Source organism: Falco cherrug, chromosome 4 (genome assembly GCF_023634085.1).
Source record: "Falco cherrug isolate bFalChe1 chromosome 4, bFalChe1.pri, whole genome shotgun sequence".
Taxonomy (NCBI): Eukaryota; Metazoa; Chordata; class Aves; order Falconiformes; family Falconidae; genus Falco; species Falco cherrug.
The window spans coordinates 6,192,137-6,209,690 of NC_073700.1; the positions used below are offsets into that span (position 1 = coordinate 6,192,137).

Genomic DNA, 17,554 nt, shown 5'->3' on the forward strand with positions numbered 1-17,554 from the left:
GCGTCCCGCTCCGCGCCCGTGTCCCGCCCCGCGCTGACGAGATCGCGGCGCGACGGCGCCATTTCCTGCCGGCGGGGCAGGGCGGGCAGGCGATGGCTTCGCAGGACGTGCTCAGCCAGACCGCCCGGCTGGCCTCCTCCAGCGCCGTGCTGCAGGTGCGGGGCCGCCCCGGGCCGCCTCCCTCCTCCTCCTCCTCCTCCTCCTCCGCGGTGCCTGGCGGGAGCCGCCGCAGCCCCGCTGGGCCCGCAGGTGTTTCCCGTGCGGCTTCCTTCGCAGGTGCTGTTCCGGGGGGTCACCTTCGGGCTGAACGCCTTCACTCTGCGCTACCTCTCCAGGGAGCTCATCGGAGTGGTCAACGTGAGGTGAGGAGGCGGCTGGAGAGCAGCCGGGCCTGGGAGCCCCCGTCCCGCATCCCCATCCCGAGCGCGGCTCGCCTGAGCCCGCCGCCCGCGGGGCTGCCCCGGGAGCGGGGCTGCGGCGTGAGGCGGCTTCTGGGAGAGCGTGTGTGGTGCGGGATGTCGGGGCTGGGGGCTGTGTCGGTAATAATGCTTTTATAGCGCTGGTTCATTTACTGTTGCGTACAGCGTGCGGTCGCTGAATGTCTCCCGAGTTGTTCTTTGGCCTGAAACAGAGGGACTGCTGGCCTGGCCTGGCCTACCTGTCGGCCTGCAGTGGAAAAGCTAGACACAACTGCTTATTATACGCTGTTGCTATGTGATAAATTTTGCAACTGCGTTTTTTGTTTATAGCATGCATGAAGTATTTTTGCCATTTGAATAATCACTTTCTCCTCCTTTTATGGTGATAGTTTACCTCACATCACCGTGTTTTCTTTGTGTATCCATTAGGTTTTTCTGTCAGGTAGTCCTGTGTAAAAACTGTGAGCAATGCTTCTGTGCAAAAGTTTCCAGAAGGAGTATGTAAAGAAACTGTTTTCTGTTCTTTTTTTCCTCCCCCCGTTTTAGGCTAACTCTGCTGTATTCAACAGTTGTCTTCCTTGCCAGGGAGGCATTTCGCAGAGCTTGCTTGAGTGGAAGTACAAAGCGAAACTGGACCAAAACAATTAATCTATTGTGGCTGACGTAAGATAACTTCAAAAATTTACTTCTGTGGAACTTATTTCTAATTCTTATCTGAAAGCTCACAAAATGAGAGCATGTATTTATTTACTGAGGTTATTATTTCAGCACTGAGCATTTAGTAGCTGCATTCATGTTTTGGCACTGATGCAGGAAGCTGGTCAAGTCTGTTGCTTTAGCATTTATGGACTTGATCTCTTTTCGGAGCACGTGGGAAAGTGCGTGGCCGAAGGCGTTAACAGGAGCCGTTTGCTCTGTCTGTTACCCTGGAGTTTTATTTATGTTGTAGCTGTTAAAGGAAAATCCTGTTGCACAAATACTTAGACTTTTCTTTTTTCTTCCTGTGCCTGCTCAGTCTTGCTTTTTTATTACTTGATGTGCATTTATGACGCTGCTTTAGATATTTTTTTCCCCTTCAAACTAATTTTTTTCAAAGTCCTGAGCCCTTACATGGTTTAATGGCATGGCAACATAAATGTTTGTGTTGGGTAGGAGAAATGTGAAAAGGTTGGAATGAAGCAACAGGGAGTAAGTGCAACTACTTGTTTCAACTGCAGTGCTGTTTCTAGCAAAAAGTGGATAGCTTTCCAGAGTGTAATCGCACATTGCATGTTAGTGGGTTTTATGATGTGTTTTTCCCTTCTGGTTCCTGGATACATCTTTCTGCTACTTCCCTTCTGTCAGATCTAGCAGCTGTGCAGCTGGAATTAGGTGGGCTGGGAGGTAAGTTTACCTGCGTGGTATGGTGGAAAACTACCCCTGCATGACAAAATAGCAGTCTTCCATTGGACCACCCTACTGATGTTACCTCAGACTGCACAGCGTTAAGTAGATCTGGCCCGGGAATTGCAGGGTTATGCATGGTTGTCTGCATCCAGGTATAAAGAAGAGGGACTGTCATTTTCAGGGATAGGTTTAACAGTAATATTGTAAATACATTAGATAGATCTGTTCTCTTAGCCGTATTATAGTCAGTTTTCTGCTATTTGATAGCCATTAATAGGCATTAAATGGTAGAGTTAACAATGATGGTGTGCACCTTTTCTTTTTAAATTTTTCCTTGTAGAGAAGCATAATTTAAAATGAAGATTAACTTTCTTGAAGGATCTGAAACACATCTTAGGAGCTTGGTGTCAAATACCCTAGGGATCTGATAATGGGAGGGTCAAATAGATCCTGCTGCAATGACGTAAAACTTTCTGCACTCTGCTAGAAGTTTCGTGTTCCTGAAGCAGTGTCAACAGAAGGTAATACACGTCTGCACTCCTGTGCCTAGTTTGACTTCTTAGCTAGTCACTGATCGAAGTGGCTCTGAGCTACAGTAGAGCATTGTCAACTGGCATACCTGAGGTGCAGGCATGCATTTTCTTCTGCTCACTCTGCTGTCGCTGTCTGGAGAACCAGTGATTTCTGGAAGGGTGAGATCAGCAGTTGAGTGGTGGTATCTTTATCTGTTAGAGCAAGATCCACCAAAGCTTGCTTGCCTAATCCCTGGTAACCACAGACAATAAAAATAGTGGCCGTGAGGGGTTTGCAGTATGACAGGGACCAGAATTGTTCAGTCTTAGGGAACAAGAAATGCAGATAGTTGACCTAACTTGATAACAAATACGTTATGTGCTTGAGTAGAAAACAGACAAGTTGGGGAAATGTTTTCTGTGTCTTGTAGAGAGTGCCTTAAAGATGTTCATTACAAAATAAAAAGAAATGTATTCTTGGTATAGTAAAAGTAGAAATTAAAGAAACTTATTCCTTGAGGCCTTTTTTTTTTTTTTTTGAAAGTTATGGCTATGTGTGACATCTGAATCTACATTTCTTTTTTTATGCTAAAGTAACATTTCTATTGATTTGTTTTTTACGTTAACTTTTCAGAGTCCCATTTGGTATGTTTTGGTCTATTTTCTTGGGCTTAGTCTGGCTACACTTTCTTGAAGTACCTGATCCTTCTGTGGTTCCTCATTATCAGGCTGGTGTGGTGGCATTTGGTCTTTCTGCAATTATTGAACTTCTGGGAGAACCATTCTGGGTTTTAGCACAAGCTCATTTGTTTGTGAGACTTAAGGTTAGTAAAGTACACGGGGTGTATATGTGTGTGGAGAATTATCTTTATGGAGAAGAAATTACTGAACTAGATCTTTGTGTATTCAAGCATATTAAAAAAATGTGTGTATTGTTTAGTACTGTATGACATAGTTGTAACATAGATATAAATTTGTACCTATTAAAGCTAGGAAGTTGGTTTATTTAGAAGTTATCACCTTACTGATCATTAAGTACTTTATCGTGAGTTTTAATCCAAGGGAGAGAGACAGCTTCCACAGTTTTGCATTTTGGTTGATTGTTAGTGTGAAACTGTGAAATGCAACAATTGAAAACCTGATTGTGTGAAACAAAACTTCCCCTTTTGTCCTGTACAAAAGGACTGGCAAAGTGCAGTGGAGGGATTGTGAAATGCAAGAATGGAAAATTTACAGAGAAATCACAATCTGAGATGGCCATCTCAGCAAAGAGACTCTGATAAAGTGTCAGTGACTTCAAAAGTCTTGTATTTCTGCATAAATTCTGTGTGTGAAACTAATGTATTTTGAAGTTGGGTGTGTGGTTAAATTTGCATTAAAATAAACATCCATGATTTTCTCTTTCTTAAAGGTAATTGCTGAAAGCCTTTCAGTAGTGTCAAAATGCATTTTGACAGTTATTTTAGTAGTCCTTTATCCTCAGTGGGGCCTCTACATTTTTTCCTTGGCTCAGGTAAGTTTCCTGCATTCTCTTTTTCTATGAATTTGTGATCCGTGTGAACTTTTATTTGCTTTTGGTATTTAGCCTGAGAAATAACTTGGGGGAAGTGAAAGAAAATGCCCCTGGGAGGTTTGACCTCGAGCAATTTGGTGGAGGTACAAGAAAGCACGTTCTGTTTGTGAAGGCACATTTTGCAGTTCAGGTTATGTTATTCTGTATATGCTTTATGTTGACTCTTACGGTGAGTTACACATTGTAATGCTTGAAGACTGTTCACCACCTGGCTTCAGAATTCATGTTAGACTTTGGATTTTGCTGTGTAGAGAATATAGTCACATGTAACTTTATCAGCCTGTACCACCAACCTCGATCACCTTATCAGAAGGTGCTAATCATGTTTAATGTATTCAGGTTAAAGCTTTTTCTTTACTACAATAAAGAAGGGATATATTGGTGTCTGAGAAATAGGGTTGTGGCCTGTGCACTGTCAGTTCACCTAGAAATAAACACGTGACCCATTTCAAATGTGCACATAAAGTTATTTTTTTTCCCCAGGTTTTGCAGCGGCTGTATATAGGTAACTTTTATGTATATACGCACCCCTATATATATATATACACACCTTATATATATATATATACATACACACACATCTATATATAGGTAGCTTATAACAGCTCAAAGTTGGAGGAAAGGCAGATCAGGGGACACCTTATTGCTGTCTATAACTACTTGAAAGGAGGTTGTAGCCAGGTGGGTGTTGGTCTCTTCTCCCACATAACAAGCAATAGGACAGAGGAAACTGCCTCAAGTTGCGCCAGGGGAGGTTTAGATTGGATATTAAGAAAAATTTCTTTACTGAAAGGGTGGTCGAGCATTGGAATGGGCTGCCCAGGGGAGTGGTGGAGTTGTCATCGCTGGAGATATTTAAAAGACCTGTAGATTTGTGGTGCTGAAGGACATGGTTTAGTGGTGGACTTGGCAGTGCTGGGTTAGTGGTTGAACTTGCTGATCTTAAAAGGTCTTTTCTAACATAAACGATTCCATGATTCTATGAATTAAGATATATAGACAGTGTTGACTGGGTGAATAATTGCTTTACAATTGGACTTCAAATAATCATTTTAGAAGTGCTGGGTAGAACATAAAAGTTAGCAAAGGGTTGTGATAAGCTACAGATTAAAAAAAAAAGAAATAGATTAATAGCATTCTTGAGAGGTGTTGAAGTCTTTAATATTTGACAGGAGTAAGGACTACTTACTAAATTTTCCCTAAATTTGGAACTCTAGTGTATAATTCTAGCAGTAATTCTACATTTGTGAGTTAATTTTATATCACTATTAGCTTTTCTTCTTTCTTTCCCTATCTTTCCAGCTTTTGTATGCCAGTGTTCTGGTAATGTGCTATGTTATTTATTTTGGGATGTTTCTGGGATCTCCTGAAGCCACAAAGAAGTCATTTCCTGTTGCTAGATTGAAAGCTCTATTACCTAACTTGGTGGAAGATGAGGTAGGTTTTTCTTGATATTATTTCTTGATTATTTTTTTTTTAAGTCTTTCTTGAGAGAGATTTGAAAATTAATTTGAGATAGTGGAGTTACTTGAGTGATTTTGGGGATATCTGCACTGTAGAAGATATGTGCAAATAAGGGGGAAATGACATACAAATTCTGTTTGTAGCTTACGTTAGTAAAGTCTTTGTCAGAAAAATGTTATGAAACTTGACCTCTTTGTGGTGATGGACTTGCTGATGACCTACCTTTTAGTATCGTTGCACAAACCATTAACTGGAGATAGAACATCTGCAGTGTGCAGTGGAATGACCAAGTATCACTGGATCCAAGGCAGGAAAGGAGCTAGAACCATTTTCCCTTGGATTTTGGTACTTTTCCACAAAATAAACCTGGTGGGGGTACACGGCATGCTACAGATACTCAAATATTTCTCAAAAGAAAATGAGGCAAATGAGGAAGACGACATTTTGGAAAAAGATGTACAGATTGAAATAAGGGCAGTTCTTGGTTGCAAGACTCCTAAGGACAGTTTGAAGAGCATTAGACGGTTGACACCCACAGTGTAGGTGGAAGTTACATTGGTGTGCTAAACAGGTAAAACAGGTAAAGAGGTTGGGGTTTTTTTCGGTCTCTAACTTTGATTAGTATTTTCTGTAGAAAGCTTTTTTGGGTACTTTATCTGCAACTACAGTAATTTTCAGCAAGGGTAGAAAGAAGTCTTTGCAGATTAGAGTGATATTGGTGCTTGAATTTAGCAATATTTTAGATTAGTTATTAGTAACTATGACATCGTGGGTTTTCTCATCAGTACAGTGCGAGCTAGTCTAGAGTATTGTACTGGTTTTGTATTTTTGGTATCTACTCTGTAGTTTCAATCATGTTTCTTACATTGCAGCACTTTTTTTTGCAGACCTTTGTTAACTGGAAGGAAGCACGGTTGACTTGGAGTTTCTTCAAACAATCCTTCTTGAAACAGATTTTGACAGAGGGTGAGGGCTAGTGAATACTATTTCCAAAATTGACTTAAAGCTTGAGCAATCATGTGTCTGTGTCTGTGTGTGACTTTCAGAGATTGTTGCCAGTAGACGTTACTAACCTGAATGAAGTTTTTGAGGGTATTCTGAACTAGGTGCGGTCCTGTTTGCCCCTCTGAGTATTTAAAATTGGAACTGTCTGAACAAGAACAAATTCCTCAATCTTTCCCAATACTTAAGTTCTTTATTTTGAACTTACAGGTGAACGATACGTGATGACTTTTTTGAACGTATTAAATTTTGGAGATCAGGGTAAGTGTGATGGTATTGCGGAATGGTGACATAGTTTTCTTAGTCACTGCTCTTCAGGTAGTTCTGGAAATTACAGAGTATTTGATGATAACTTGAAAATCTGAGAAGATTTCAAAGCCTTTCTGACTTCGAGATACATTTCGGGGAATGATTGATGTAGATATAGAAAATAATGTAAGGTCCTGGATTTTTATTTCAGTTTTTCTTTGGATCAAAACTTACTAATCGGACATGTGATACCATGTATGTGTTTTCATTTTTTAAAAAAACACTTCAGTAATATCTGATGTATTATAGTTGTCTGTATTCAGTTTTTGTAATTCTGTTTTCTGTCTTTCCTTTTGAATCTGTGTTAGAGGTTATGGCAAGAACATAATTTTTGAGATGCAATGCTATAAACACTGAATTCTTCTGTAAAAGAATTCAGTATGGTTAATGCATGGCAGTAGCCATTCAGATGCCTGAGCTGGCAGCACTTTATATGACTTGGTCTTTTATAGCTTGGGGAGCGAAAATAGGCTGTAATTACTGACACACTGATAGAAGTTTCTTGGCTGGTTTGAATTACTTTTAATTGCTGGCAGTAGTATGTTCCCCCATAAATACTGAGTATATGCCCTTGCCACCTGTAACTGCAGCCACTTCTGATTCTCCTCCCTTGCAGAACAATTGAGCTGCCTCTTACTTGAAGGCTTTTTAAAAGAGCAATGAGTACAAAAATGCCTGTATTCTCAAAATGTTAAGAAATACTGGTTCCAAGTCTTAGGAAATGAGCCAGTACCTTGTTCTGTTACTTCCCTGTGACTGTGTAATGTGCTTATCCATATGCTTGACTTAGTGTACTCTCAGTGACTGTACACACACACACACACGCAGGTTTGGAGCAGTATCTTGCCAAGGATGGAAGTGCCGGTAAAATTTCATGTAGGATTGCTCTTCCACTGCAGTGAAAGTGAAAAGAATGAAGAACATCTCACTAATATCTTCCGCTGTATCATTAAATCCTTACATTCCTGTTCTCATTCTGTGAAATTAATCAGGATCGTTTAACGTCCTCTGCAGTAAGAATTTTTAAATGTGGCTTGGTGCTGTTACGAGATTCACATCTCCGTAGTTGATGCTTTTGTCGTAGCTTTGCCATCTATGAGCGAGCTCTTTGCTGTGATTGTCAGAATTTTTAAGGAACGCTGGTTTAATGTTCCACTAAATTCCACTTGCTTTCCCTTTGTTTGGTGGAAATGTTAAATTAGAATTTATGTAATTGTTAAAGACTTGGAACTAAAACTAATCTAAAAAATTTACAGGTTGCTGCTATGTTTTTTTTTTCTTTTCTTTTTAAAGGTGTATATGATATTGTGAGTAATCTTGGTTCACTGGTGGCCAGGTTTATCTTCCTGCCTATTGAGGAGAGTTTTTATGTCTTTTTCGCTAAAGTGTTGGAAAGAGGGAAGACTGTAAAGGATCAGAAGCAGGTATGTTTATTTTGGATTAATTACATGTTAAATGCTTGATTTTTGTTACAGAAGTTGTGTTACAGAAGTGTGTGTTTAAATTTGAGTATAAAGGCTGTTAAAATTGAAAAATTGCAGTGGCGAACAAAAATGTCAAGTGACACTGGGCTAAAAGTAAAAGAAAATAGGTAAAATGCAAATGAAATAGAAATTAAGACGTGCAGTGGCATAGTACGGTCTTGTATATAAGTGAAGTTAACATAATCTGCTGCAAACAGTGTGATGTAAACCCTACTGTACCATGTATTTCCAGATATACTTAGGAAATTATTTAAATCATGGAAGCTTGCCGTTTCTGTTTAATAAGTATTGTCTAAAAATATTTGATTTACTTGAAAATATAAGTAGTTGTTAAGTATTAAACAACAATGTTTCCAAAGAGTGGAGTTTTGGCGAAGAAAAGAATTGTATTTTTCTGGAGCTTTTGAATTGTGTGTGGAGTATTAATGGTTAAATGAACAAGAGCTTTGTTCCACACGAAGAGTATTCATGCGTGCTCTAGGCAAGAAATTAATGATCATGACAACTTTTTTCAGTAATCCTCCTACTTGCACATCAGCACGCAGTTAAACAAATGCCATGTGTCAGGCCATTGGTGGGCTAAGGAAGTTGTAGGTCTATGTATGTTTTACATATAGTGTACCTGATACCTATAACTGGCAAAATAATTACAAGTTTTCACTCTACGTAGTGAGGTTACATTTTGTCACAAGAATTACAAGAATGCTTCTTGTAATGAGGTGGTAGAACTGACAAGTTACTTGTTCTGGTGTGGCAAATCTTGTGGTCCCATGCAGCAATAAAAATCTAACCCGCCTGTTGAGTCAAAGCTGTGGCCTTGGGCTGGTGCCGTGCTCTTCTTTGCCATTTACAAACCATTAAAACGGGTGCAAATGATGTTTGTGCATTTCCTTGAACAGACATGTTCATAGCTAATATTTGTGTAGAATTTGTAGTATGTACAATGTAGAACAGAATAATAAATACATGAAAATTTTTTGAAGTTAAGACGACATGTATGGATAATTAAATAGCAAAGGCTAAGTTTCACACCCTTTTACAGTGTACAAACTGGTGGGGTTTTTTCCTGCGGAGTAGCTTTTGAGTGTGAAAATAACCGTAGTATTGACTCAGATTCACATAACTGACTACATTTTTTTTCAGGATGATATTGCTATGGCTGCAAATGTATTAGAATTGCTGTTGAAACTTGTGCTTCTGATTGGCCTTACCATCACGGTGTTTGGCTATGCCTATTCTCAGCTGGCTCTGGATATTTATGGAGGCTCAATGCTGAGTTCTGGAACAGGTAAAGATTTATAGAGCTGGCAAAAAAGCCATTCTTTAAAAAGAGAAACTGCAGCTGTTATGAATTACTGGATAAATCAGCAGATATTTTTTTTCCTTTGAAACTCCTATTGAAATCAGTGACTTCTGAAATATTCCTTCTGTAGCTGGACCCAGTGTAAATCTCAGTTCCTAGCTGATCTGTCTTGGGTTAAGATTTAGCAGCTTCTCAGAGGAGGTTTTTTTGTTGCGTTTCTGCTTGGAGATCTTGCCTGTGTGCCATTGTGGGAGAGTTCTAGCTTCATTTTCCGTTTCACATCTATTACAATGAAGAGAAAGTTACAGGGAAGATAAAAGCATGGGACAGTATATTGTGTTCAGGACAGTTGCACCTGTTAAGAGGTCTGTACCTTCAAGCCACAACCTTGGAATATTGCTTATTGGATATTAAAATTAATTGCAATTACCTTGTTCAGTGTTAAGATCATTTGATACATTCTAACTCCCAAGGACACACTTTTATTTTTAAGTATCAAGCATTTATATATTTTTGCTTTAGACCCTTATCTGTTATTTGGAAGCTGGCGCTTCATTTGTATAGTGATTTTTAGGAAAACCCTGTGTCTGCATAACCAGGAAAAGATGTTAATAACTTCTGCATGTTGTTTTGATTTGTCTTGTTGCTGGTTCTATCAGATATATTTTAATTTTGAAAGCAAATGTGGAAGTTAGTCATTCTGGACTCTGGCAGCCAACTCTTTTTTATGAAGATGATGTATTCTGTCCCTCTTTCTCTTCAAGAATGAATGTCTGAGCCTGATCTTTTAGACATGTTTACTTGACTGGAAAGGACTGTGCTTAGGAATATGGATGCAAGTCAAGAGACTCATGAGTAATTTTTTTTTTTTTTAACCTAATGGTAATGTGTGAAAATGAAATGTTGGAGCATGTGTACTGACTGACTTGACCGGGTATTAATGGTTATATTCATTTGGATATTTTTGTTCTTTGAGTGCTCTTTGGTCTAATGTTTTTATGCAAACTTGAAAAGAAGGTCTTCAGCTATGCCCCATGTCTGCAGTGTATTTACTGCTCACTGGGCAGTTGTTCTTTAGAACTGAAACAGAAGGAGACTGGGTAATGTGAACTACATTGCAGCCATCAAAAAGGAGTATTTGTGGATGCACACTAACTTGTAAAAAAAGCATGGGGTTTTTTCCTAGTGTTGTAATTAATAGAGGACAAGAAAAAGATTAAGGTCTGAATGGAGAATCTTGAAGTAACATATAGATTATCTCTGACCCATAAAAATCTGAGTATCATTTTTCATGTAGCAGTGTTGAATGTATTGTACAGCCTTTCCCTTTTTCTTGCTGTTGTGTTCAAAATATAAATTTTATTGCTTTTATTACCTCATAATGACTATTGGATTAATTTTCACAAATTTTGATACAATAGATGATTTGGGTTATGGTAAATACTAATTTTGAATTAGGAAATCGCTTAAAATACTTTTTTTGATGGGTATCTTTTCTGTTACTATAACAACTGCTACTCTTGGATATTTTCATGATTTTTTTTTTTTTTCTTACAAACTTTTCTTTTGCCTTATTTGTGTTCTTGTCAAGGTATCTAGACAGGAAAGGTGTTAAGTGAACTTAAGATTCTGTTATTAGTGATAACATTGCAACTTTTAACTCTTGGTATCAGTGAGTATAAAACCAATGTGGTTTTATGTAAGAAATAATTATCTACTTACCATTCTAATGTGTTTCTTAGGTCCAGATCTCCTCCGATGTTACTCATTATATGTCCTATTTCTTGCTATCAATGGAGTAACAGAGTGTTTTACTTTTGCTTCGATGTGCAAAGAAGAGGTGGACAGGTAGGAAATAGTGTCCCCAGAATATTCCTGTAATTAATTTGCATGTGGTTTGCTTGGAGTTCAGTATGAGAACAGAACAGTTGTTCTGTGTGGATATTTGCTTGGAAATCTTGCAACTGTTAAATTTTTTCATGTGCTGTTACTGTACATCAGGTACGCTTCTGAGTGTTCCAAGTTGTGCGTCTGAATTCTGTGGTTTATGTACTTCAAGTAGGAGGATGGGCTAGATGACCTGAGGTCCCTTCCAGCCTGTTTTATTTCTTGATTCTGTGTTCATCCTGGGTTATTGACTTTGAAGCCTGGTTGCCTTCCCAGTGCTACCATCAAGCTTTTCTCGTTTACGTAGCGGCTGTCGCTAACAAGGCCTTTCCAAATTAATTTTGATGAGGTCTACTTTTTATAGTCGAAGTAGTATCATCTTAAACTTAGCAAGGGCTGCTTTCATGACACCTTTAAAATGTACGGTTGTTTTCAAAGTTGCTGTTTAAAGCAGAAACTAAATAAAGCATCATCTTTTGCTGAGCATTATTTTTCTTTAATATATTCCTAAAATAGCAAAAAATCCACGTTTTTACATTACTGATCATTGTTACTAAATTTGACTTTCTGAAAAGAGTATACAGCTGATTAGTAAAACAGAATTTCCTTCACATAATGTAGTTCTTGATTTTTTTTGATGTATTTTCCATTCTTGCAATGATTTTTTTGTTACCATCTTGCTTCTCAAATTTGTTGTCTCCCATTAGAAAATGGTAAAAATTTCTGTTGCTTGTTTTAGAAAATAAATTGTGGTATTTCTTCAAAGTTAGTAAATAAACACTGTAACTGTGTGCTTTTTGAAATTGTTTCTTTTTTTCCTAGGTACAATTTTGTTATGCTGGCCTTGTCTTTCACATTTCTGTGCATCTCTTATTTCTTGACCCGCTGGCATGGCAGTGTAGGCTTTATCCTTGCCAACTGCTTTAACATGGGTATTCGAATAGCTCACAGCGTCCACTATATCTATGATTACTTCAAAGAAAGCACTTACAGACCTTTGACAGGCTTGCTTCCATCACCGTTTTTGGTACTCGTTTATATCATAAGTGGAGTAATCACCGGTTTCTCAGAGGTAAGCATCTTTCTCAGATTTTGCTTTCACCGTGAAGGGTAGTGTCAAATGACTTTTGTGTCCTCAAGCAGAGAAATACTGTTAGCAAAAAAGGCTTACGAGGACAGGCTGGAAGACTTCCATTACAGGCAAGGCAACATATAATATTAAGAGATTTTATCTTTGATACAGTTTCTGTAGGTGGCAGAGAACTTTGTATCTAATAAGTAAAACAAAATTTAACACATTCCTGCTGTCTGTAGATAAATCCATGTCCTTAGTTGTTAATAATAATTGAAATTTTGCAGTAGCACAAAGAAATTGTTACTAAAAATTCTGTAATAAAAAAGTGATAGAGGAAAAAGAACCAAAACAAGAACAGAAACAAAAATTGCTAAGAGCACGTTTATCACGCTTATTCAGACTACAAGATCATAATTGCACAGACTAATTATTACTTATACAGTAGCATTTAAATATACAAAAAATTTATAGATTGAAAATCCATTATGCCTTGGAAAGGAGAGCTTTATGTTTTGGAGTGGGAGATACCCAGTTTCATTAGAAAATAGCTTAATGCATTGCTGCAAAGTAGCAGGCTTGCATGATGGCATTAGCAGAGTTTTCGTAATATCTCAACATATTTCTGCATGCCAGATAACAGTAATTTCCACATTTACCAGCTACTACTCGATGCTCATTTTTTGTTGACAGAATTTTCTTAAGAAAGCAAGTGGTGTGACTACTAGAGATGATTTATTGTAGGATCCGTGCATGTGGCAAAACCATGCTCAGCTTGATGGTGGTGTTAGCATGATCAGGAGAGGTGTTAGACCTTATTGAGACAGGAAATATACTTTGTGCTGACTATTTTTCCTTTAATTGCTTATTTCCTTTGTAGGTATTCTTCTGCTGCAGCAAGGGTTGGATGGCAAGGCTGATTCACGTTGGCATGGGCGCCCTGTGCTTTGCAGCAACCATCATTACTATGTTCTGCACAGAGACCAAGCTGATCCACTTTGCCAGAAGCCAGTTCCTCTATCGGTATATGAAGAAAGGAACATGAAATAGTCATGTGCAGAACAGTTCTTGTACATGCTTGCAGTAAAGGATGCAAGATCTGTGTAGAAGAAGGTTTGCACATGTGTTGATTGGAAGCATTGATAGTGAAGTGGCAATGTAAAAGGTTGCCAACTGAATATTACTTTGTCTTCTAAACTGGTCAGTACGGTGAAAGAGAGCTGAGTAATTTTCTCCTTATTCAGCACTCTTTTCTAAAGTTTTCTTCAAACAGCCTCTTTGGTAAGAGATGTAAGATACATGCTTCTGACATAACCAAGTTGACAGACGTCATGGAGAGAGCTCCTGTTCTTACCATTGGGAGAGCACATGTATGAAGGCATCATACGGTTTACATCTTAAGATGTAATTAAGAATGTCCTTATTTGGCATGGTTGGCTGCTTAACTGGTTAGAAAATAAATAGTCTGACAAAAAAAACCAAAAACCAAACCACAACAAAACCCATAAAACAAAAGCTGAAGAAAATGGTAGTGCAAGGACCAATAGCAATGTGATGTTACTGAAGCAGAACATAATGTGGTGCAGAGAGATTGAGTTGTCAGTGTTTTGAATTGTAAAATGGAGATGTTTACATGCAGATTAATGGAATATGTAGCACGTGTCTGTGCTAGGTATGTAAGATTATTTCATTCAGTATATCATTCGTTTATGAGGGTATTAATTTGTCAAAAATACTCTGAAGCCTTAGCTAAATGAAAAAAGAGGTTTTGAGCAGCATTTTACAGAAGGTGTTAAGTACAATCACGCTGATGCTGAAGTTCCGGAAGGTTAATCATAAAGCTTCTTACTTTTGCTCCATTGTTCTTTGGTTTTCTCTGAGATTTTTATATGCCAGGATGAACAGATTTGTCTCAATAAAAATTATTTTGTCTTGTCGGTGAAATCAAATGTAAAAAGTTTAATAAGATTTCTTTCAAGGATTTATGCATATTGAAACTTTCATTATTGGATAGAAAAATGCTACTTTCTGTTGCAATCAGTTTTTCTCATGTCTTGTTTTTTTACTTGTTCAGTCTTAACCTTTGTATTGATCAGGTTTTTTTGAATTGTTGAAAACTTGGATGTTCAGAAGTTGTGAGATTAGATGTTAGGTTTACGATTGGTGTATTTTATTGCTGTTCTAAGATCTGAATTTGGCGGTTCCAGAATGTACAAGTAGCAGGTTTGTAGTGATCAGTATTCGTTTTGCAGTGTTTGGGTGGACCAAAAAACATCAAGCAATGAAAAATATGTGCTCAGACATGTACAGTTGAAAGCTTTTAGTTTAATTATGTAACAACTCTGCAGATCCTTAGACCGCTTAAAAAAATACTTCACTGTAATGGCATTGTGGAGTTCATCCTGGTAACCATAGCTCGGTGGGAAATGCTTTCCGGTGTCTGTTTTTGGTTTGGTACTGTTGGAAACATTTTCTAAACTCTGGTAACTTCCACTTGGAGAATATTGCCAGAGATACTGTATATGAGAATTTGGTGACTGAAAAATTAGCACAGAGAAGCCAAAATGTGATAGTGGAAGGAGAAAGATGCACTTCCTCAGCTCATGGTGGTGTCTCTATCGCCTGGCTGGAACGTAGTCGATAGAGACTTGCTGGATCTTCTGAAGTTCTGAAATCTATCAAAATACAACAAACTACATTGTTCTGTCCTGTTAAGTGAATTGGGTAGTTCTTTGCCTTTAACATTTTTCTGTTCTGAGTTGTCTTGCAGCTTTTTTTCTCATTTCTATCAGTTATGGAGTTCGTTTTGAAGTACAGCACCGTATATTACAGGGGGTTGAAACTTCTTTATTGTAAATTGTCAATGCATACAGTTTCTTTTCCTTTATTTACTTGTTCATCATTTTTAAAAAAAGCAAGATGGTTGAACTTCCGGACTCTTTTTAGGGTCTGACTTTTTCTTCCTGACTTTGGGACCTTACTGTGGAAATACCTCTATCTGTACAGTGCATTTTAGTAACTACTTGGAAGGAGAAATCTTGTATAGCCCTGAACTTAAAGTGCTTAGGAGAACGAAGAATTTTCCGTACCAATGAGCTTGTGTCATGCTGTCTTGTCTAGTCTTTTGATCTGGGCTGTACAGTAATACTACTACTGCTGCTAGTATTGTCATAAATAGGGTGATGTGAGATCTCACTGTTCAGCTAGTGAGCTGTGTTGTCTCTCAGATCCTTTTTCACATGAATGCTGTGTATGCATTTAAAGAATTTTCGGTTTTGAACTGATTGGATTTCATATTGGAATGGCTTATAAATATATCTTGCATCTCAACAAGTGAATACGATTTCATATGAATCAGGAAGACATTTAAGATGGCTTAATCATTGCTCATTTGCAAATTAAGGATACATCGCTCTTAAAGTTGATCTGTAAGCAGTTCGGTGCTGGTTGGTAGGGTTTTGTGGTTTTTAAAAAAATGTGGTTTATGTGGCAGGAAACTGCAAGGAGGGACAGGAAGTATAGGCCTATCAAGCTGGCTCCTGGTTTCTTATTTATCTGTGTGATCCTTCATGTAAAAGCTGTTAATTGCTTTCTTTCTAAAGAAGCAAACTGTCAAACTGGGAGACAAAATTGAGATTAAACTTGACCAAAGTTCCCTTTCGTTTACTGTTCTGCCAGTCTGTCAAAGGCACAGTGGGGTGCTTATCTATGAATTTCATGAAGCTGTTTTGCACTGTTTTGAAATCCTTTAGTTCAAGCCTAAGGAGAATTAAAGTGTTTTCTTAAAGAAAAACTATTATTTCATACATAGCGCTGTGGTTTTTTTAACAGTTGGATGAATGACGTTCAGATGACTGTAAGATATGATTATATAATAGGATAATGATGAATAAAATTTATTTCCCTTAAATTTTGTTTTTGTCTTCTAGTTGGGGCTTATTTGGAGTGTTATTTGTATCTTTGGTACATATGATCCTTAAATTTGGTTAGATTTTCTAGGATCTTTTATATTTAAATTCATGTATTAGCCTAGAAACTTATATACCATTTCCTAACACACACATTGATAAAATTTACTGTAGTATTTTTGTAAGAAGTGGCATCATTGTAGTCACTTTTTTTCCCCTCTTTGTTTTTGTTGAAATGTATGTTTGTATGGATTGGAATGACCAAGTTTCTTTGTGTGCTTTTAAACAATGCATTGCTGTGATAAAAGCTATTTAAATGGCCGGAATGAACCTGATAGTTAATGAATTTTGTTAGTTGGATTATGCTGCAAGTGCCAATACAGGTGTTCGCTACTATCCAAGTAAGCAAAGTTCAACGGCTTGTTCTTTTCTAGTATTGTAAATATTTTATTTGTAGGGAAGTAGGGAGGGGGGAGCATATGTGCAGCTTTTTTTAATTTTTATTAGGGTTTTTTTTTGTTCAAGGGTTTTTTTTAGGGAAAAAAAAATAGGAGTTAAAGCTTTACCTTAATGGTTAATCTGCTTTAGTAGGCACAAAAGGCAATAGATGTAAGCTTGAATGCTTACCAGAGTTTACCAACCCTAAGAGGTGTTGACTTATTAGCTCATATGAAGGGTTGCCTGAGTAAGTACTTTGAGGTCAGCAAGGCCTAATTTGATGGCTTCTGGGTAAACTTTTAAATTATATTTGTGGATTTTGTATTTCTTGCTGTTTGAACATCATAGTTTTTTGTGGCTTAATTACCCGTATTTTAAAGATAATACTGAAGAGAGAGGATCTGAGGCTTTTTGAACTGTATCAACGCTTCAATACATCTGCTGAGATGTAATGATTTTGTTTGGCACAAAATACATAACTCATTTGCATTCTGATAGTGCTATGTAAATGTAGTTCATTTTCATTATAAGCTTAAAATGAAGTTTGAAGCTCTCCACATCTGATGTACAGCTGGGCCATGGAAACGAAGTGCAAGGCATGCTCCAAAAGCGTTAGCAGCTGGGGGATCTGAACAAAACAGTGATAGGAAGTGCCTGTCTCTTGCATTTTGGATTGCTTCCACAAAAAGATGTTTTGTTCTCTTGAGTTTGTGGACCAGAACTGTGGTTCATGCACTACCTTGTGATTTAGAAGGAGGAATGAACCCTTTTCAGTTGGGATGTCTGTAACTGCACAC

The 17,554-nt window shown here is 37.9% G+C and overlaps 1 protein-coding gene across 2 annotated transcripts; it reads left to right on the forward strand.

Moving 5' to 3' along the window:
* The first annotated feature begins 31 nt into the window (after positions 1 to 31).
* Positions 32 to 16,321, forward strand: RFT1 (RFT1 homolog). 2 transcript variants are annotated; one of them, XM_055707375.1, is made up of 13 exons: positions 32 to 155; positions 277 to 362; positions 966 to 1,082; positions 2,952 to 3,141; positions 3,729 to 3,830; positions 5,193 to 5,327; positions 6,242 to 6,320; positions 6,567 to 6,617; positions 7,959 to 8,089; positions 9,293 to 9,437; positions 11,195 to 11,300; positions 12,162 to 12,411; positions 13,292 to 16,321. In XM_055707375.1, the coding sequence occupies exons 1-13, from the start codon at positions 93 to 95 to the stop codon at positions 13,454 to 13,456; spliced, it is 1,620 nt and encodes a 539-aa protein (XP_055563350.1). In that variant the 5' UTR covers positions 32 to 92; the 3' UTR covers positions 13,457 to 16,321. The 2 variants fall into 2 exon arrangements, with proteins under 2 accessions (XP_055563350.1, XP_055563351.1); XM_055707376.1 differs by lacking the exons at positions 32 to 155; positions 277 to 362 and adding an exon at positions 2,146 to 2,326 and having other exon boundaries at positions 964 to 1,082.
* Positions 16,322 to 17,554: the final 1,233 nt, after the last annotated feature.

What these genes read in the sequence shown, in the direction of transcription:
- RFT1 (XM_055707375.1), top strand. Translation starts at nt 93, where the DNA reads ATGGCTTCGCAGGACGTGCTCAGCCAGACCGCCCGGCTGGCCTCCTCC. An exon ending in CTGTAAAGGATCAGAAGCAG is followed by an intron (nt 8,090 to 9,292) that starts GTATGTTTATTT and finishes ATTTTTTTTCAG; the next exon opens with GATGATATTGCTATGGCTGC. An exon ending in AATGCTGAGTTCTGGAACAG is followed by an intron (nt 9,438 to 11,194) that starts GTAAAGATTTAT and finishes TGTGTTTCTTAG; the next exon opens with GTCCAGATCTCCTCCGATGT.